We start from the raw sequence: 21,604 nt of genomic DNA, 5'->3' as shown, positions 1-21,604 counted from the left end.
CAATGTAGAAGGGTCTCTCTATACTGGTCAGCAATATCTCAGTTCTTACAGGAGGTTATAGGCAGACCATTTCGGCTAACTTATGAGAAGGCGTTGTTTAGTGCACCTAGCCAGTGGCGAGTGGGCACAAGAGGAGAAAAAATATTCCTGGGGAAGGCTTGTGTTTTAGGGAAGAAATGTATATTCCTCTGTTGGACGAAAGATCACCCTCCCTCCTTCTGGCACTGGAGGAATAAACTGCATGAATTAATGACCTGGGAGGCCAGAGGTGCAGGTCTGTCACCGGGTAGGCAGCGGAGGTTTCTAGCAGTTTGGGGGGAGTATTTAGACATAATCTCGCCAAGGGCGCGAAGTCAAATTCTGAACAAGCTTCCTTGGAATCGGTAGCTGAGACGGGCTCTTTGAGCGCTGCACTGGGAGGGAGGGGTGGGAATGGGTAGGGGGAGGAGGGGAGGTTCAGGATTTGGTAAGGGAGAGGTATTAAATTCTGTATAAAGTTAAGCTGAGGAGAATGGGGAGAAATGTCAACATACTTGGACGATGACTTGAATTATGTTGTTAGCCTGTAGATGGATAAGTCTGGGGTGGGGGGCCAATTGTGGGGTTAGGGGAGAAATGTAAAATTCCAAGGATGCTAAATTGTATAGAGTTGTTCATATACAGCATGATATGTTTGAAGAATAACACAGTGGAATATTGAACAGTTGTGATATGCTGAAGTTTCAATAAAAAACGTTTTAAACATAAAATCATCCACAGTACCTGAAGATTGAAAGGTGGCCAATGTATCGCTGATATTTTTAAAAGGGTTCCAGGGGTGATCCGGGAAATTACAGACTGGTGTCACTGCCAGGTAAAATAGTAGAAACTATTATAAAGAATAAAATTATGGAACATATAAATAAACATGGTTTAATGGGACAGAGTAGGCATAGGTTCAGCCAAGGGGAAGTAATGCCTCACTAATTTGCTTAATTTCTTTGAAGGCGTGAATAAACAAGTGAGTAAAGGTGAGCCAGTTGATATAATGCAGCTAGATTTTCAGAAAGCTTTTGACAAAGTTCCTCATGAGGGACTCCTGAGAAAATTAAAGAGTCACGGGATAGAAGGCAATGTTCTGGTGTGATTAGGAATTGGTTATAGGACAGAAAACAGAGGGTATGGGATATTCCTGCCATTCTGACAGCCCAGGTTGGCTATCGGCCAATAGGGAAAAAGAGAGAAAAACTGCTTTCAGGCTTATATCATCTTAGTCAATGGTTCCCAAACCTGATCCTGGAGGCACCCCACCAGTCCTAAATAAATAGTTATGCAAGATGTTTGCATGCACTGTCACCACTGCATGCAATTCTCTCATGAATATTCATTGTGGATATCCTGAAAACCTGACTGCCTGGGGTGCCTCCAGGACCAGGTTTGGGAACAACTGATCTTAAGCATAGGGAAATCTGTTTCTTTATGGGAAAGGGTGAAAACCTGTTTTCAGGCACGTAGCACTTTAGGCAAGGAGGCCTCTCCCTTCTTATCAGAAGAGAAGGAATGTTAGGAATAGGGAAAAGAGTGAAAACCTGCTTTTGGGCATGTTGCACTTTAGGTACTGGGGCCTTTCCCTCCTTATCTGTTTGGAAGGAATGTGAGGAATTTGTGTTTCTGACCTGACTCAGAGTGCTGTTAAGGTTTTAACAAAACTATGCAGTTTAAAAAGGAAATTAATTTCATACTATTATACTAATGTTAACTAAAATAATTTAATGCACAGGAATACAATGCTATGCCTAGGCAATTTCTAAACTAGGCTACTAGCTACTGCACTACAATACTGGTGTACATTGTGTGTGTTTGTATATGTGTGTGTATATATATATATATATATATATATACACACACACACACACACACACACACACAAAAAACAGGTAACCTGATATTACTTAGACAATTCCTAACCCACATAGATCCCTTGAACAGTTCTGGTCATTGCATCTCAAAAAAGATACAGCAGAATTAGAAAAATGGCGATGAAAATAATAAAGGGGTTGAGATGGCTCCTTTGTAATGAAAGGCTAAAGAGACTAGGGCTGTTCAGCTTGGAGAAGAGACGGCTGAGGGGAGATATGATAGAGGCCTATAAAATACTGAGTATAGTGGAACAGGTAGATGTAAATTGCTTGCTTACTCGTTTCAAAAATACAAAGACTAGGGGGCATCCAATGAAACTACTAAGTAGTAAATGTAAAACAAATCTGAGAAAATATTTTTTCACTCAACTTGTAAATTAAACTCTGGAATTCGTTGTCAGAGAATGTGGTAAAAGCAGTTAGCAGGGTTTTAAAAAGATTTGGATAATTTCCTAAAAGAAAAGTCCATAAGCCATTACAAAATGGACTTGGGGAAAATCCACTGCTTAATCTATGATAAACACTTACAAAGAACCAAAGTATAATCTTAAGGAGACAAGCCAGTGAAAGGATTGACCCAGAAAACATGTAAAGAAAAATAAATGTTTACATTTTTTTTAATTATTTTAAAGATAATTGGAAAGTTCTCAGAGTATTAACTCACCCAAGCGGGGCTACAAAGTAGGTTACGCCTCTAAGGGTGGACAAGTTTCTTGATCATAGAACTTCCTCATGTGCTGCCTTCTTTATTAAAATCATAACAAGTCCATGATTTTAATAAAGAAGGCAGCACATCGAAGCGTAGGGATGTCAGGACACTGAGACATAGAACAGAAATTGCTCTACGTCAAAAAACGCAGTACCGGTGTGCTGCTGGATGAAGTACAAAGATGAGAACATGAAATGGGAAATCGTGCACACACCCGATATAATTAAGTACACCTAGAGTTATTATTATTGCCTACAGTTGAAATTACTGAGAGGAAAGGTTGATTTGATATAGAGGTAGCACATATATGTTAAGAATGTATGAAAGTGGTATATCTTCAACTTCATTATATGTTGATAGATAAGGTGAATTGTGTGCATGAGGTTTAATGGAGTAAGTGATAGGATTGACCTAGTAATTAAGTTAAAAATATCATTATTTGTTGTAGGTGAAATGTTTATTATTATTTAAAGAAGAGCACTGGTGTATATTTACTCATATAAAAACCAAAAAATTCCATGAGGAAGTTCTATGATCGAGAAACTTGTCCACCCTTAGAGGCGTAACCTACTTTGTAGTGTAGCCCTGCTTGGGTGAGTTAATACTCTGTGAACTTCCCAATTATCTTTCAAATATTTTTTAAAAAATGTAAACATTTAATTTTCTTTACACGTTTTCTGGGTCAATCCTTTCACTGTCTTGTCTCCTTAAGATTATACTCTGGTTCTTTATAAGTGATTATTGAGGTTTTTTTTACCAGAGATTATTTTGGGAATCACTTTTTGATATTCTATGATAAACAGCATAAAATCTGTTTTAATCTTTTGGGATCTTGCCAGGTACTTGTGACCTGGATTTGTCCTATGTTGGAAACAGGATACTGGGCTTGATGGATCTTCAGTCTGTCCCAGTATGGCAGTTCTTATGGGAATACCTGCCAATGAGAGGTTTTGATGGTCTTAAGGATCAGGGAGGGGTGGATTCTTAAAACTAGGGAAATCACCAGGTCTAAATGGATTCTCAGCTAAGTTCTTTAAAGTTCTATGGACTCTTGATTGAGCTCTTGGTTACTCGTTCAGTGAAATTGCAGGAGGAGACAACGTAATGGCTGCCTATTCAATGTAGAGTAAAATTTAAAGTTTTATCTTTAATTTATAAAGCAGTGGAGGAGTGGCCTAGTGGTTAGGGTGGTGGACTTTGGTCCTGGGGAACTGAGGAACTGAGTTCGATTCCCATTTCAGGCACAGAGGCAGCTCCTTGTGACTCTGGGCAAGTCACTTAACCCTCCATTGCCCCAGGTACAAATAAGTTCTTGTATACAATATGTAAGCCGCATTGAGCCTGCCATGAGTGAGAAAGCGCGGGGTACAAATGTAACAAAAAATAAATGATGAGGCACCTCTAGCTATTCCTAATTCATTAAGGAATTACTGGCCTGTACGTTCCTTGAGCTTTGCATACAAATTATTATTTGAAGTACCTTCATTCCTTCACATTAGACTAAAATGAATATTGCTCTTCCATATTTTATGTTGAAGATTCTGTGTTATGGAACGCATTGCTTACTGAATTATGCAAAATTGTTTCAGTGGTTCAATTCAGAAAGCAATTGAAAGCATACTTATTTATGCAAGCCTTTCCCTCCTATTAAATTATTGAGGCTTCACAATACTGCTGTCAAACTGGTATGTTATTTTATTGAATCACTAATTGTTTTAGTTTGTTTTACTTTTGGGGTATACTGTGCTTTATTGTGTATGTTTTTATTGTTAACTGCCTAGAATGGTAAGTGCAGATTAAAACATTTTAAAATAAATAAAACAGGCATGGATTGCCTAAAAAGGGAGAAAGATCCATTGTTTTGTGGATGATATAGATCTATATCCCTTCTGAATCTAGTTATTAAAATATTAGAACAAAAGTATTAGTGGCCAGGTTAAATAGGGTCATTACATGTAATGTAATTTATTATCTATATTCCGCCAATTACCAATAAGGTCCGATACAAGACAAAGGGAATTACAATAGATATGTTAAAAAAAATGTCTTCAGGCATCTTCAGAAAGAGGAGTAAGGACTCATGGTTCTCAATTCCTTTGGTAAAGAACACCAAACTTAGATGGCCTGATAGCATACTGAATTTTTTAGAACCTTCTTATAGTGAACTCCCAACATTGAAGGGAAATAAACATGAATTGCCAGCTCTCAATGATCTAACATTATTTGGAAAAGAGAGGAGACTAATTAAGTATTCAGGATTAGAGCCTTCAAAACTCTTATAGATCATTCATGCCTATTTAATATAGATAAGGGGCCTGCATGGGCAATTATTATTAATGCATCAAAGAAGAAGTAACTCTGTCAAACTTTTTCAGGTGGAACATCATTTTTGCTGCAGTATTCTAAAGCGTTTGAAGTTTACTACTACTACTATTTAGCATTTCTATAGCGCTACAAGGCATACGCAGCGCTGTACAAACATAGAAGAAAGACAGTCCCTGCTCAAAGAGCTTACAATCTAATAGACAAAAAATAAATAAAGTAAGCAAATCAAATCAATTAATGTGAACGGGAAGGAAGAGAGGAGGGTAGGTGGAGGCGAGTGGTTACAAGTGGTTACGAGTCAAAAGCAATGTTAAAGAGGTGGGTTTTCAGTCTAGATTTAAAGGTTTAGAATGAAGTTTATCAGAGATAATTGAATGGCATGGAGTTAATGTATTTTCAAAAAAAATGTAACTGACAATGCAGTTAACTTGCAGTTCAGATGATAGTGTAGTATCCAAAAGGATTCCTAGGAACTTAGAAGTACACTGCACCTCACATAATGACCCATCAACTCTGGAATAGACTTATTAGAGTGACTCAACCAGAGCTTTACGCCCAAGTACTAAGTTTCAGACAACTCAAAAAAGGTCTAAACCTAATTTGGGTAACACGGGAGCAGCAGGTCCTCTCCTTACCCTTGTCATTAGATGCCAAGAAAGTATTTGATAGGGTGGATAGGGCGTTTGTTTCAAATGCAAGAGAAAATAGGATTTAGGTCTGCATTTCTAGGATGACTATGAGCTATTTACAAGTATTCCAATGTTATATGTGAAAGCAAATGGGGGCCACTCTTATTTTCAGTTACATTACCCAGGTGAGCACTACCTACTATTATATATTTATATATAATGAGCTGAAATGTCATGGGTTACAGAAATCATCTGAAAATATTTTTATTGAAACTGTATGTTTATTTAAATTATTTAGGCACCACAAGAGTGTAAAATAAAAACTTTTCCATTTTCAGATGTCATGTACCACTTCAGTAATTAATCTCTTCATAAAGGTGGTTAATAAATCCTAATAAATAATAAATAAATCAGATTTGGATCCTAACTGCTTTGTCTTATTTGTCAGTGGGTGCTCAGGCTGAGGGTAGTTCACCAGTGTTATGAGGAAGTGGGTTATTGTTTAGAAAGAGAGAGAGAGACTTTCAATTGCTGAAACAAAAAACAGTAAGACATTTCACTTAAACTTCTATTTCAAACTCATCAGAACCATGCACAAACAAGCCAAATATACAGAAAAAAAACTGGGTACACAAAGTTATGGAAGAAAAATTATTTCCTTATCTTCCTGTTTTCCACAAATTATAATCACTATCCGAATTAAAACCATTTCCTGAGTGTAGATGCATTAAAATATATATTTATTTATAATCATGTCCAATATTTTATCAATTTAACACGCTTGAACATGGCAAATTGGTTAACAACCAAATAAAGAAAATACTGATAAATGTCAGCATAAAAGAAAAAAAACTAAACAATAGAGCCCTGATCAGGAACTGAGGAAAAAAACAAGTAGTAAATTTTAGAGCAGAGGTTCTCAACCCAGTCCTCAGGACACACCAAGCCAGTTTCCAGGATATCCACAATGAATATGCATGAGATAAATTTGCATACGCTGCTTCCATTGTATGCACATCTATATAATGCATATTCATTGTGAATATCTTGAAAACCAAACTGGTTTGGTGTGTCCTGAGCGAATGAACAGGAATACTACCTCTGCAGAACCAGCACGAGACACACAAACAGCAAAAGTGATCCAGGGAGGAGGAGCAACCAATGATGCAAGTGTAATATTTTCTTGAAGAATAGAAACGTGTCAAAATATACACAATTACCATCATATTCTTCAATAGCGAACACACTGTAGCACACATTCATCCTAAAATGGACATAAAGGAAAAATATATATATGCCAAATCAAAACGCTATCATGAGTGCAAACAGGCATTGGCATATTCTGTATATTGCAATTTTTTTTACTTTGGATGAATGGTCTCCTATGATTGTTTCTTTTCTATAAATGTTTGGAGTGCCTTTTATATTTTGGTTTTAACATGAAAATCACCTAGATTTGGCTGTGTCCTAGATTAACAATCCAGTAAACTGCAAAATAAACATAAACATTAGACATATTTAAACATAAATAATATCAATTTTAGTTCATAGTATAAAGAAAAACAGGATATTGACCTACAATTATTTATTTATTTTTATTTTATTACATTTGATATACCACCATTTGCCATGTGGCAGCTAGGAAAGCTGATATGAGAGTCCTTGAGCCTGTTTTGCCATCTCTGTTCACCTAGGTCTGTCCACCTTTCACCCTTATTGGTCCCACCCCTTTGCCCTGTCTGCCTCTACAAACCTTTCCCCTGCTACCCTTGTTCATACCTACCTGTGAACCCCTTCTATGTCCATTCTTGACCCTGCCTCAGTTGAGGCTCTCTCTGTGTTCTTTATGCTGCCTCTCAGTCCATACCCCCACGTGCAGTCTGTATCTGTAGGTGTGTGCAAGTGAGATGGATATATGAGCCCGGGACAGTTTCTTTACCTCACTGAGGAGCAGTTCTTAGGGCATTTTTACTTTGAAAAGACAGCCATTCAGCGTCTCTGCCAACAGTTGGAGTTCCTTCTCTGGACCACCACTCAAAGGGGTCAACCTATACCTGTGCACCTAAAGTTACCTCTGCACTAGGCGTTCTCACCACTGGCAGTATCCAGACCGTCCTGGCAGCCACTGTAGGCCTCAGCCAATCAGATTCAGGTTAGCTTTATTTGATATAGTGGTGCACAATTTAAACAACAAAGTCCGTCACACAGTTCCTCATGACCCTCTCACACACATCGCCGACTATGTTGTATTCTCAGTGTATATGGACCTGAAGGAGTGCATGCAAAACAGGAGCAGCCATTTTACAAATATGGAAAATTGAGCAGCATAAATTCAGCAACCTCCGCATGGAAGTACCAATTTCACAACTTCTGTGTGTAGCAGGCTCTTGTCCTTAGTGTAACAAATACTTTTCTTTAAATGTGTGTGCCTTTGAGGTGGTGCACAACCTGATGAGGAAATTTTTTTCCATATACATGTATTTCCACTGTAAAATGAGGGATACCGTTTAGTCAATATCCTTCTAAATATCTCATTGTTGTAGCATCTGCTTTTATATTACAGTGAAATGGAAATAGTCCATTTTAGAGTGCTATCAAGATTAAGGTTAGGCTAGAAATATTTTGCATCTTGAATTCTTGGAATGAAATTGGAGCTTCAGTGAAAAGCAAACCTGAATTTTAGATATATGATTATATTAACTTCTTACAGAATAAAGAAAACCTTATTTTCTCTGTCTATCAGAATGGAAGCATCATGGAAGGGCTAGCTTTATGGAAAAACAACGTGGACAAGAGGTTTGAGGGTGTGGAAGACTGCATGATCTGTTTTTCAGTCATTCACGGTTCCAACTATTCTCTTCCAAAGAAGGCCTGCAGAACATGCAAGAAAAAATTCCATTCAGCTTGTCTGGTAAGAATTAAAAACCTTGTTTGCATATAGGATTCTGAGATTTCAGGATCATGCTTTTTTAAAATATGGGTGCAAATTACTTGTCATATTAGAAATCCGAATTGGAGTGAAAAGTCCCATGCTGAAAGATGAAACGGGGGGAATTAGAGGTAATTCTGTCTCATCTGGAGTGGAGGAGTAGTCTAGTGGTTAGTGTAGCAGACTTTGATCCTGGGGAACTGGGTTCAATTCCTGCTGCAGCTCCTTGTGACTCTGGGCAAGTCGCTTAACCCTCCATTATCCCAGGTACAAATAAGTACTTGTATATACTATGTAAACTGACTTGCCAGTGCTCACCAGTTTCAAACACGCTCCTGTTTCTCAGCTTTCAAACACACCCCTGTTTCTCAGCTGAGGTTTTAACCATAGAATTTGGAGCCTGATATTCATAGGCATTTATCCAGATAATGGCAGTGATTATCTGGATAAATGACTTAGCCTGGTGCTGTTCTGATGGATATTCAGGGGCACTGTCTAGATTTTACTGCTGAATATTCTTATGGCTCACCTTGGCACTATCCAGATAGTGCAAGTGTGGTGCATAATCTTTGCTGGCAGTTATTTGGAGATCAATTAGCTATGTGGATAGTGGTGGTACTTGCCACTCTACCCAGATATTCAGTACTTCTCACTAGCCGGAAAGTGGCACTGAATATTTGTGAATTTAATGCCGACGCTAGAGTTTAAATACTAACTCTTTAGTATTTTGCATTTGCAAGTGAATAAGGTAACTAGGGAGGGGTGTTAAGTGCATCTTTCTGGAAGAAACCTCAAGAGGCCTGTTTTAACCCTTTTGCATCCAAGTAGAACCTGCTTGATCATATAGCAGGAGAATTAGCAACATTGTAGCATGTGCCAAGTCACACTTGATTTTTCTGATACAAATGAACAATCTTAGAGGATAAGTACATAAGTACATAAGTAATGCCACACTGGGAAAAGACCAAGGGTCCATCGAGCCCAGCATCCTATCCACGACAGCGGCCAATCCAGGCCAAGAGCATCTGGCAAGCATCCCAAATGTACAAACATTCTATACATGTTATTCCCGGAATTGTGGATTTTTCCCAAGTTCATTTAGTAGCGGTTTATGGACTTGTCCTTTAGGAAACCGTCTAACCCCCTTTTAAACTCTGCCAAGCTAACTGCCTTCACCGTGTTCTCCAGCAACGAATTCCAGAGTTTAATTACGCGATTTGTTTTAAATTTACTACACTGTAGTTTCATCGCATGCCCCCTAGTCCTAGTATTTTTGGAAAGCGTGAACAGACGCTTCACATCCACCTGTTCCATTCCACTCATTATTTTATATACGTCTATCATGTCTCCCCTCAGCCGTCTCTTCTCCAAGCTGAAAAGCTCTAGCCTCCTTAGTCTTTCTTCATAGGGAAGTCGTCCCATCCCCGCTATCATTTTAGTCGCCCTTCACTGCACCTTTTCCAATTCCACTATATCTTTCTTGAGATTAGGCGACCAGAATTGAACACAATACTCAAGGTGCGGTCACGCCATGGAGCGATATAACGGCATTATAACATCCTCACACCTGTTTTCCATACTTTTCCTAATGATACCCAACATTCTATTCGCTTTCCAAGCTGCAGCAGCACACTGAGCAGAAGGTTTCAGTGTATTATCGACGACGACACCCAGATCTCTTTCTTGGTCCGTAACTCCTAACGTGGAACCTTGCATGACGTAGCTATAATTCGGGTTCTTTTTTCCCCATATGTATCACCTTGCACTTGCTCACATTAAACGTCATGTGCCATTTAGCCTCCCAGTCTCGTAAGGTCCTTCTGTAATTTTTCACAATCCTGTCGCGAGTTAACGACTTTGAATAACTTTGTGTCATCAGCAAATTTAATTACCTCGCTAGTTACTCCCATCTCTAAATCATTTATAAATATATTAAAAAGCAGCGGTCCTAGCACAGACCCCTGAGGAACCCCACTAACTACCCTTCTCCATTGTGAATACTGCCCATTTAACCCCACTCTCTGTTTCCTATCCTTCAACCAGTTTTAAATCCGCAATAGGACTTTTCCTCCTATCCCATGACCCTCCAATTTCCTCTGTAGCCTTTCATGAGGTACCTTGTCAAACGCCTTTTGAAAATCCAGATATACAATATCAACCGGCTCCCCTTTGTCCACATGTTTGTTTACTCCTTCAAAGAATTGAAGTAAATTGGTCAGGCAAGATTTCCCCACACAAAAGCCGTGCTGACTCAGTCTCAGTAATCCATGTCCTTGGATGTGCTCTGTAATTTTGTTTTTAATAATAGCCTCTACCATTTTCCCCGGCACCGACGTCAGACTCACCGGTCTATAATTTCCCGGATCTCCCCTGAAACCTTTTTTTAAAATGGGCGTTACATTGGCCACCCTCCAATCTTCCGGTACCGTGCTCGATTTTAAGGGTAAATTGCATATCACTAGCAGTAGCTCCGCAAGCTCATTTTTCAGTTCTATCAGTACTCTAGGATGAATACCATCCGTTCCAGGAGATTTGCTACTCTTCAGTTTGCTGAACTGCCCCATTACGTCCTCCAGGTTTACCGTGAAGTCAGTAAGTTTCTCCGACTCGCCTGCTTGAAATATCATTTCTGACACCGGTATCCCACCCAAATCGTCCTCTGTGAAGACCGAAGCAAAGAATTCATTCAATCTCTCTGCTACGTCTTTGTCTTCCTTGATCGCCCCTTTTACCCCTTGGTCATCCAGCGGCCCAACCGATTCTTTTGCCGGTTTCCTGCTTTTAATATACTGAAAAAGTTTTTTACTATGCTTTTTTGCCTCTAATGCTATCTTTTTTTTGTAATCCCTCTTGGCCTTCTTTAACACTAAGTTTGTGTTTTATTTATATAATATTTAAATTCCCCTCATTTCTTACGCTGTTTCTCAACTTCTGCCAATGCTTTGCTTTCCCATATGCAACTTAAAAATCTTGCCACTTGTACAAAAGGGGGTTATTTCCAGAGAAAAGAGAGAGAATCTGCAGGGACACAGTCACATTCTTAGGCATGTTTCGCTTAAGCGATGGCACCTGTTGGGTAGGATCCATCCATTTGTACACATCTGTCTGTTTGTATATCTGCAAACAGATGCATAGGGCTTCACAACAGAAATCTTAAGAGCGGGTGAGAGGCACAAAGGGGGAATGAAAATGGAGCTACTGTAGTAGGGAGGTCAGGCCCTGTCACCCATAAGAGTGAAAGATCACAGTTGGTGGGGAGATCTACTACTTATCATTTCTATAGCACTACTAGACTTACACAGTGCTGTACATTTGAACGTGTAAGAGACAGTCCCTGCTCGACAGAGCTTACAATCTAATCAGGACAGACAGGACAAATAAGGGATAAGGAAATTACTTAAGGTGGGAATGATAAACACATGGATACTGAATAAGTGAATAGGGGTTAGGAGTTAAAAGCAGCTTCAAAAAGGTGGGCTTTTAGCCTAGATTTTGAAGATGGCCAGAGATGGAGCTTGACGTACTGACTCAGGAAGTCTGTTCCAGGTGTATGGTGCAGCAAGATAAAAGGAACGGAGTTTGGAGTTGGCAGTGGAGGAGAAGGGTACAGATAAGAAGGATTCACCCAATAATGGAGTTCCTGGGGATGAGTGTAGGGAGAGATAAGAGTGGAGAGGTACTGAGGTCTGCCGTCTCCAGAGAAAGAGCTGGCAGCAGAGTGAAGATTGCATTGTGGGCAGAAAAGAATTCAGGCCCCACTTACAGTTATGAGTACAGCATGACCCCCCTGGTGAGGTTTGGCAATAGAAAAGGGAGGGAAGGAGCAGAACATATGGGAAAGGATGTGCTCACAGAGGAGGAAAGGAGAGGGTGAGGGGGTGTAGCATATGGGAAGGGACTTGTTTCGACAGAAGGGGCAAGGACAGAGCAAAGGGGAAGGCATGGGGTTAGAGAGAAGAAGGGTGGTGATGGGGTGAAGCATAAGGGAAGAGGGAGGATGAAAGGGGAAAGGGTCAGGGTTAGAGAGCAGGGAAAGAAAAGGGGAAAGTACAGGGAGAAAAAAAAGAGGAGGATGTGAATTGGGAGATTGCTTGGGGAGGTAAGAAGAGAGGGAGGGACTTAATATGGTTGATGATGATTGGAGAGATGTTTTAGAACATAAGAGAAGCCATATTGGGTCAGACCAATGGCCCATCTAGCCCAGTATCCCGTTTCCAAACAGTGGCCAAGCCAGGTCACAAGTACCTGGCAGAAACCCAGTTATTAGCAACACTTCTTGTTACCAATCCTGGGGCAAGCAGTTGCCTCCCCATGTCTGTCTCAATAGTAAACTATGAACTTTTCCTCCAGGAACTTGTCCAAACCTTTTTAAAACCCAAATACGCAAACCGCTGTTACCACATTCTCCGGCAAAGAGTTCCAGAGCTTAACTATTTGTTGAGTGAAAAAATATTTCCTCCTATTTGTTTTAAAAGTATTTCCGTGTAATTTCCTTGAGTGTCCCCTAGTGTTTGTACTTTTGGAATGAGTAAAAAATCGATTTACTTCTACTCTTTCTATGCCACTCAGGATTTTGTAGACCTCAATCATATCTCCCCTCATCCATCTCTTTTCCAAGCTGATGAGCTGTCACAACCGTCAGGAATAGTGAGCCCTTGGGCCGCTGTCAATAACTTGCAGCAGCAGGCGAACCACCCCCAAGCAGGGAGCAAGACTGAACACCGACAGACTGGTATAAGCAGGACTGGCGTAGCCGGACTGGAACTGAAGCGGTAGGTGAACAAGCTGGAATACACAGGACTGGAATGACCGGACTTCACCTGCGCTTGACCGCCGTTCCCTAGGGGTTGGGGCCTTAGGTGTGGGCAGCCGGCAGGACTTATAGGATAGAGCAGGGACACTAGTGATCCTGGAACAGACAGACTAGAACAGCAGCATTCAGGATTCACACAAACAGGGAAAAGGGTTCTAAACAAGTTTGACTGAGACAGGGTTAGGACTCAGGATTCTCACAAAGGATACCGGATTCTAAACAAGCTGACTGAAACAGGGTAAAGACTCAGGATACACACACAGGATACAGGATTCTAAATAAGCTAGACTGTACAGACAAATAACAGAGCAAGACAGAAGGCTGCACACAAGGCAACCACAAGCAGAGATACTGGAACAAGCAAAGGAAAGGGGAAGCTAAGGATAGGCAGCCACAAACAAGGCAGAAGGCTGCACTCAAAGCAGCCACAAACAAGGCAGAAGGCTGCACTCAAAGCAGCCACAAACAAGGCAGAAGACTGCACTCAAAGCAGCCACAAACAAGGCAGAGGGCTGCACTCAAAGCAGCCACAAGCAGAGACACTGGAACAAGCACACACAGACAAACTCATCTGAAGACCTTGTTGCAAAGGCAAAGCTGAAGGGATTCCAGGTGCCTAATAAAGGCAATCACTGATGAAGTCACAGGTAAGGGTTCTGCTTAGTTACAAACCACCCTACTACTACTACTACTACTATTTAGCATTTCTATAGCGCTACAAGGCATACGCAGCGCTGCACAAACATAGAAGAAAGACAGTCCCTGCTCAAAGAGCTTACAATCTAATAGACAAAAAATAAATAAAGTAAGCAAATCAAATCAATTAATGTGAACGGGAAGGAAGAGAGGAGGGTAGGTGGAGGCGAGTGGTTACAAGTGGTTACGAGTCAAAAGCAATGTTAAAGAGGTGGGCTTTCAGTCTAGATTTAAAGGTGGCCAAGGATGGGGCAAGACGTAGGGGCTCAGGAAGTTTATTCCAGGCTTAGGGTGCAGCGAGACAGAAGGCGCGAAGTCTGGAGTTGGCAGTAGTGGAGAAGGGAACAGATAAGAAGTCACAGGTAAGGGTTCTGCTTAGTTACAAACCACCCAAGCAAGTCCGGCAGACTGGAAGATTCGGAGCGGACTGAATGACTTCTGGAACAGAAGGAAAGCAGTCCATAGCAGCCACCAGGCCTGGCCACCGGGGGGGGGGGGGGGGGGGGGGGGGGGGGGGGGGGGGGGTTGAGGTGAGCATAGGCATGGACATAGTCACAATCATGACAAGAGCCCTAACCTCTTTAGCCTTTCCTCATACGAGAGGAGTTCCATCCCCTTTATCATTTTGGTCGCTGTTCTTTGAACCGTTTATAACTTTATTGAGATACAGCGACCAGAACTGAACGCAATACTCAAGATATGGTCGCATCATGGAGCAGTACAGAGGCATTATAGCATTTTCGATCTTATTCTTCATCCCTTTCCTAATAATTACTAACATCCTGGATAGGAATGATGCAAGTGGGTGAGAAAGGGATAGGGAGTTCTGCAGGAGGACAGGGGAAGAGTGCAAGGGACAAAGAAGTGTGCTGTGCCCATTTGTCCCCCGACATGCACTCTGCTCCCAGTTCTTTCCCCCCCCCCCCCCCCCCCCCCAGCTCACTCATGTACTCCCCATTCCTTTCCACAGGCTCACTTATACCCACTCAAACACCCTTCACCCCATGCCCTGACATTCGGCTCACAGCTGCCTCTGTGTAGATACGCACATCATATCACTGATGTACATGGACCTCACACCCCATATCCACAATCCCTACTTCCTCCTCACATCCCCTGCTATGTTACTAAGATGCACTATGACTATATCATGTCTGTTTCAACTGAGCTTGCAAATAAAGAAAAGGAGAAATGCACCGTTACGTTACACTATAATTACACACTTCTTATGATTTGGAGTCCAGAAACATTTTGGCATGCTTCTAAGACCACTACCTTCTACTATCTCCCCTATAGTTCTTGTGTAGCTGCTGTATCATTTCCTATTTACTTTGATCATCACATTCTGTAAGTGGAGCAGAAAGGAGGAATGTTTCAAATGCTTTGGCATTTCCACCAATGGTGCACACACTTCCAGTCTACCTTTTTTCAATACTGTGGATTCTGTTGGGAAAACTTTAACAATCTTTGGTACTGTTTTATCTTAATTCTTTATTGGGTTCCCATTAAGACACTTTGATTTTGTAGAACTGGTAAGCAGCAAAAGAAATGTATATTTTGCTAAGCACACAACATACATGATCCATCATCACCAAAGCTGGAAGAGCCCTCAGTTGTTTGGCTTATGTTGCTGATTGATCTTGCTTGTCTGTGGAGAAAAACAAAGTTCTTATTTGCAATATGGAGACTGCAGGATAAATTGCAGCATCCATCTACCTTCCAGAGGAGCTGACTGTTGAGCTTTGCAATAGATGAGTAAAGGAATTATATTGCCTGCTTGCATGTCTGATTTTATCCAGCTGTTTATGGAGAAACTCCTTTTATAGATGACCACTTTTGCCTACTAACTCAATTTTACGAAAAAAAAAACCAAAACCTACCATAACCAAATTTTCTAAACTTTTTCTGCTAGCACCGCCATTTCTGCCATGTCTTCTGCTAGGCTCTGGTAGGGTACTGCAGGCCACATTCTCTGTTTTTCCTCCATTGGGCCCAGCTGGACAGCCATTGCTTCTTCCTTTCCCTGGCTTGGAAGGGATGCTGCTGACAGCTCCACTGCCCAGGAAGGTACTACTGTCTTCACTGGTAAACCCAAGTGGGTTGCTACCACATGTACCTCTTGTCTGGGTAGGTCCTAGCATTAGACTCCCTCCTACCTCTAGAAGACCCCAGAGGGATTTCAGAGCCTCTTTTCCTGACCCAGTCCTTGTGACGTCTCATATAGTCTCTGCCTACATTTGAAAAGTAGCTGTAATTTGCCAGCTTTCCAGAATAGCTATTTATCTTAGCCTCTCTTTCACCCTCAAAACAGGTGAATCAACTCCTATTGCCTTTTTGTTAATCAAAACTTATATTTAGTGTCTATTACATTTTATTTCAGTTGTGTTTATATTTCTTTTATTTTTCATAGTACAAGTGGTTTACATCAAGCAACAAATCAACCTGCCCACTGTGTCGTGAGACTTTTTTCTGAAAAGTTATCGCATTCCAATTGAAAAGCAGATGAAAGAAAAGGGAAACTGTGTGGTGCTGGGCTCCTTCAGAAATCTTCAGTGAACATGAACTTCACAGAGCTGTTTTTAGGATGCTACACTGGTTTGATGTGACTTACCCTAGAGATGGCTGCTGCCTGTATGTCTTCTAATTTTTTGGTTCAGGCAGGAGACAGAAAAAGGGGATATCGCTACTGTAGAAGTCAAATTGCTTGATCAGTTCATCTTTTAAAATAAGAATGTAGGCCAAAACATGCATTTGTGTAATATTATAGAAGCCTGTGAGCCTTTAGGATAGAGCAACTCTAGGCTTGCATATCCAAGTAACCAAATAAGAAAATTTTATCCTGCTAAACAGCAGATTTTTGTTCTCAAGCTGCCTTGAAAAGACTTCTGTATTACTACTGGAAGTATAACAATATGTTAAGCATATTCAGTGAATGCCCATAGAATTTGGCTGGTTGGATATTCTTAGTATTCCATTTTCTTTTAGATTAGTGGGATAGATATGATCTACTATCAGACCTGGGGATGTAGAACTTCTGCATTCAGAACCTGACTATTAATACTTTTTCTTTAGTCAAGTGTCTGTTTTCTTGGGGCTTCCGTTTATTAGACTGCAGTTGAATAAAGATTTCAATATAGGATAACTGCCCATGCTGATGGATGGATACCAACACCAAAAATGGGAGCATCTAGTGTTGTGCAAAAGCACTTACCTGATAAATCATGATGCCAGGACCATTATTACTATTAAAATATGGATTTAAACATGTGTAATATACTTTAAACTGTTTCAGCAGCAAGCTTCAATGGGGTTTACTAAGGTATCACCACTCGCATCGTGCTGCATTTTCTGATTATATTAAAAAGCACTTTTGAAAAAGTATTGTGGAAATTCAAAATCATTATTTTAATGAAGTTATTGAATTTGGTAGGCACTAAAAAGTGGAATGATGAGTGTTCCCTTATTTATATGGAAATAAAGGTTTAAAAAAATATATATATATATAGTAACACCTCTTTATTGGACCAAATGCATTTTTTACCATCTTTCAGTATCTAACCCCCCCCCCCCCTTTCCTTTTATTTCCTTTTGTTTTTATTTATTAACCTTTATTTCTGTTTTTTAAAGTAGACTAACATGGAAACCAAGCTACTTCACTTGTGTATATAATTATTCTCCGAGGACAAGCAGGCTGCTTGTTCTCACGACTGGGTGACGTCCGCGGCAGCCCCCACCAACCGGAAGAAGCTTCGCGGGCGGTCCGCACGCAGGGCACGCCCACCGCGCATGCGCAGCCGTCTTCCCGCCCGTGCGCGACCGTTCCAGCCTGTCTTGTTTTTTCCGCGCTGGAGAGAGTCGTGCGTCGCCGCTCTCTCTTGTTCAGCCCCGAAAAACCGTCGCGTTTTCGCGAATTTTCTTAGTTTTTTTGTTTGTTTCTGGGCGCGTTCCGGACCCTTTTCTTTTTCTTCAAAAAAAAAAAAAATGTGAACGCGCTTGTTTTCCCTCGTTTTCTAGCCGGGGGCGTCGCGTTGCGGCCTTGTGGCCGCGCGGAGTCGATTTATTTTCGAGGTGTGATTTTACCGCCACCATCGACGACTTTAATTTCGCCGACGCGATTTTTCCGTCGATGTCCTCGAAGGTCCCGAGTGGATTTTAAGAAGTGTGGTCGGTTGCGGCCGGCCTATCTCGCAGACCGACACCCACGCTTGGTGCCTCCAGTGCCTCGGGCCGGAGCACAATATCAAGTCGTGTTCTTTGTGTCTTGGTCTCCGGAAACGGACTCAGGTTGCGAGGCAAGTTCTACGGGACCGTCTTTTTCGGAAACTTGCGCCGGCACGTCGACCTCGACAGGCATCGGTATCGACGGCCGGTTCTTCGGTACCGGTATCGATGCCCGCGAAATCGGCACCGATGGCATCGACCCCAGGAGCACAGGTCCCGTCGGCCCGCCGGTCCTCCGGTGAGGGTAGGGGTGAGAGGCCGCATGGGCAATCGGCCCCGGTCACTCCCTCGGCCCATGGCCCTCGGATCCGAACCCTGTCTGACCCGGTTCCTCGAGACCGAGGGGGATCGACACTCCTCCTCCTCCATTCCACCTAGCACCGATGACGGGCACCGCAAGAAATCTAAGAAGCCACCGTCATCGGTCGCCTTCGATGCATCCGGCTCTCGGTACCGGCGAGGAGTCGACGCCGAAGCGTCCGCGTCGAGAGGAGAGATCCCCTTCGGTAGTGGAGGTACCGACGCGTCAGGGTCCCAGGCACTTCGGTGCAGTCTCCTGGACCCGAGCAGCTTCCGGCACCAACACCTCTACCGGCCCCCCCCGTCTTTCCCGGCAGCGGGCCTGGACTAGTGCCTCCGAGCCATCCTTCCGGGGATCCTCGAAGGGCTGATTGTGCCAGGCTGTGCCGGCGCCGGGGGGGGCTTGCGCCCTCGGCGCCGTTGACTGTGGTGCCGGCGAGCTCTAGCCCGGTGCCGAGGCCGTCGACACCGCCGGCCGCTTGCGGCGCCGGTCTCGACCGCCACGCAGGTGGAGTCCCCGTCGACGTCGATGGAGGGAGCTTCGTCCCCGCCGCGCGGGGAGTCCACCGCTCGACGACACCGAGGCCCTCGGTGCCTCGACGTCGAGCTGGGCCCGGTTAAGGACTCAGCTACATGAGCTTATGTCCGATACCGAGGAAGAGGCCTCGTGGGGGAAAGAGGAAGACCCCAGATATTTCTCCTCAGAGGAGTCTGCGGGTCTTCCCTCGGACCCCACGCCTTCACCAGAGAGGAAGCTCTCGCCTCCTGAGAGCCTCTCCTTTGCCTCCTTTCTAAGGGCATGTCTATTTGCATTCCCTTCCCCTGGTCCTGTGGATGAGCCGAGGGCTGAGATGCTCGAGGTCCTCGACTGTCCCATCACCACCTAGAGAGTCCTCCACGGTGCAGTTGCAACAATGTCCTCAAAGAGACAGTGCTTCGGAACTGGATGAGACCATTATCTAATCCCACCATTCCCAAGAAAGCAGAGTCCCAGTAACAGAATCCACTCGGACCCAGAGTTAATGCGGCCCCAATTGCCCCATGACTCGGCGGTCCGTGGATTCTGCTCTCAAGAGGGCACGGAGTTCGAGGGATGCCGCCTCGGCGCCCCCGGGGCGGGAGTCTCCGCACTCTGGACTCGTTTGGGAGGAAGGCCTACCAATCTTCCATGCTCGTGACCCGCATCCATCTTACCAGCTCTACACGAGCATCCACATGCGGAACACTGTGAAGCAACTGGCGGACCTGGTTGATAAGCTCCCGCCGGAGCAGTCCAGGCCTTATCAGGAGGTGGTCAGGCAGCTGAAGGCGTGCAGAAAGTTCCTGTCCAGGGGTATCTATGACACCTGTGACGTGGCATCTCGTGCTGCGGCCCAAGGTATAGTGATGCGCAGGCTCTCATGGGCTGCGTGCCTCTGACCTGGACAACCGCACCCAGCAGAGACTGGCCGACGTCCCTTGCCGGGGGGGATAATATCTTTGGTGAGAAGGTCGAGCAGCTGGTGGACCAACTGCATCAGCGGGAAACCGCCCTCGACAAGCTCTCCCACCGGGCGCCTTCAGCACCCACCTCAGCAGGTGGACGTTTTTTCCCGGGCCCGGCAGGCTGTACCCTATTCTTTTGCCAAGCGATAGTACACCCAGCCGGCCCGAAGGCCTCGTCAGGCACAGGGACAGCCCCAGCGCGCTCGTTCTCGTCAACAGCATGCGCCTAAGCAGCCCCTGCGCCTCCACAGCAAAAGCCGGGGACGGGCTTTTGACTGGATCCACGGGAACATAGCCGCCCTCAAAGTGTCCGTACCGGACGATCTGCCGTCGGAGGGAGGTTAAAATTTTTTCACCAAAGGTGGCCTCTCATAACCTCCGACCAGTGGGTTCTCCAATAGTGCGGTGCGGATACGCCCTGAATTTGGCCTCCCTGCCACCAAATTGTCCCTCCGGGAGCTCATCCTTCAGCTCCCATCACAAGCAGGTACTTGCAGAGGAACTCTCCGCCCTTCTCAGCGCCAATGCGGTCGAGCCTGTACCACCCGGGCAGGAAGGGCAGGGATTCTATTCCAGGTACTTCCTTGTGGAAAAGAAAACAGGGGGGATGCGTCCCATCCTAGACCTGAGAGGCCTGAACAAATTCCTGGTCAAAGAAAAGTTCAGGATGCTTTCCTTGGGCACCCCTTCTGCCAATGATTCAGAAAAACGATTGGGCTATGTTCCCTGGATTTAAAGGACGCATACACTCAACATTCCGATACTGCCAGCTCACAGACAGTATCTCAGATTCCGCCTGGCGCACGGCACTTTCAGTATTGTGTGCTGCCCTTTGGCTCGCCTCTGCCCCACGAGTGTTTACAAAGTGCCTCGTGGTGTGGTAGCGGCGTATCTACGCAAGCTGGGAGTGCACGTGTTCCCATATCTCGACGATTGGCTGGTCAAGAAACACCTCGGAGGCGGGAGCCCTCCGGTCTATGCAGTGCACTATTCAACTTCTGGAGCTGCTGGGGTTTGTGATAAATTACCCAAAGTCCCATCTCTAGCCAACACAGTCTCTGGAATTCATAGGAGCTCTGCTGAATACCCAGACGGCTCAGGCCTTCCTTCCCGAAGCGAGGGCCCACAACCTCCTGTCCCTAGCTTCGCAGACCAGAGCGTCTCAGCAGGTCACAGCTCGGCAGATGTTGAGACTTCTGGGTCATATGGCCTCCACAGTTCATGTGACTCCCATGGCTCGTCTTCACATGAGATCTGCTCAATGGACCCTAGCTTCCCAGTGGTTTAAAGCCACCGGGAATCTAGAAGATGTCATCCGCCTCTCCACCAGTTGCCGCACTTCACTGCTCTGGTGGACCATCCGGACCAATTTGACCCTGGGACGTCCATTCCAAATTCCGCAGCCCACGAAAGTGCTGACGACAGATGCATCTCGCCTGGGGTGGGGAGCTCATGTCGATGGGCTTCACACCCAGGGTCTGTGGTCCCTCCAGGAAAAGGATCTGCAGATCAACCTCCTGGAGCTCCGAGCGATCTGGAACGCACTGAAGGCTTTCAGAGATCGGCTGTCCTACCAAATTATCCAAATTCGGACAGACA

At 43.9% G+C, this 21,604-nt stretch overlaps 1 protein-coding gene across 1 annotated transcript in view; it reads left to right on the top strand.

Moving 5' to 3' along the window:
- LTN1 (listerin E3 ubiquitin protein ligase 1) overlaps positions 1 to 17,468 on the top strand; it is a 154,171-nt gene extending 136,703 nt beyond the window's left edge. Inside the window, exons 29-30 of the mRNA XM_030204279.1 lie at positions 8,305 to 8,472; positions 16,410 to 17,468. Of these exons, the coding sequence (XP_030060139.1) occupies positions 8,305 to 8,472; positions 16,410 to 16,472 (231 nt within the window). The 3' untranslated portion in view covers positions 16,473 to 17,468. The remainder of the gene's footprint in view (positions 1 to 8,304; positions 8,473 to 16,409) is intronic.
- The last annotated feature ends 4,136 nt before the right edge of the window (positions 17,469 to 21,604 follow it).

This window comes from Microcaecilia unicolor, chromosome 5 (genome assembly GCF_901765095.1).
Source record: "Microcaecilia unicolor chromosome 5, aMicUni1.1, whole genome shotgun sequence".
Classification (NCBI taxonomy): domain Eukaryota; kingdom Metazoa; phylum Chordata; class Amphibia; order Gymnophiona; family Siphonopidae; genus Microcaecilia; species Microcaecilia unicolor.
Note: the sequence above shows the minus strand (reverse complement) of the source record. Positions and strands in the feature narration are given on the sequence as shown.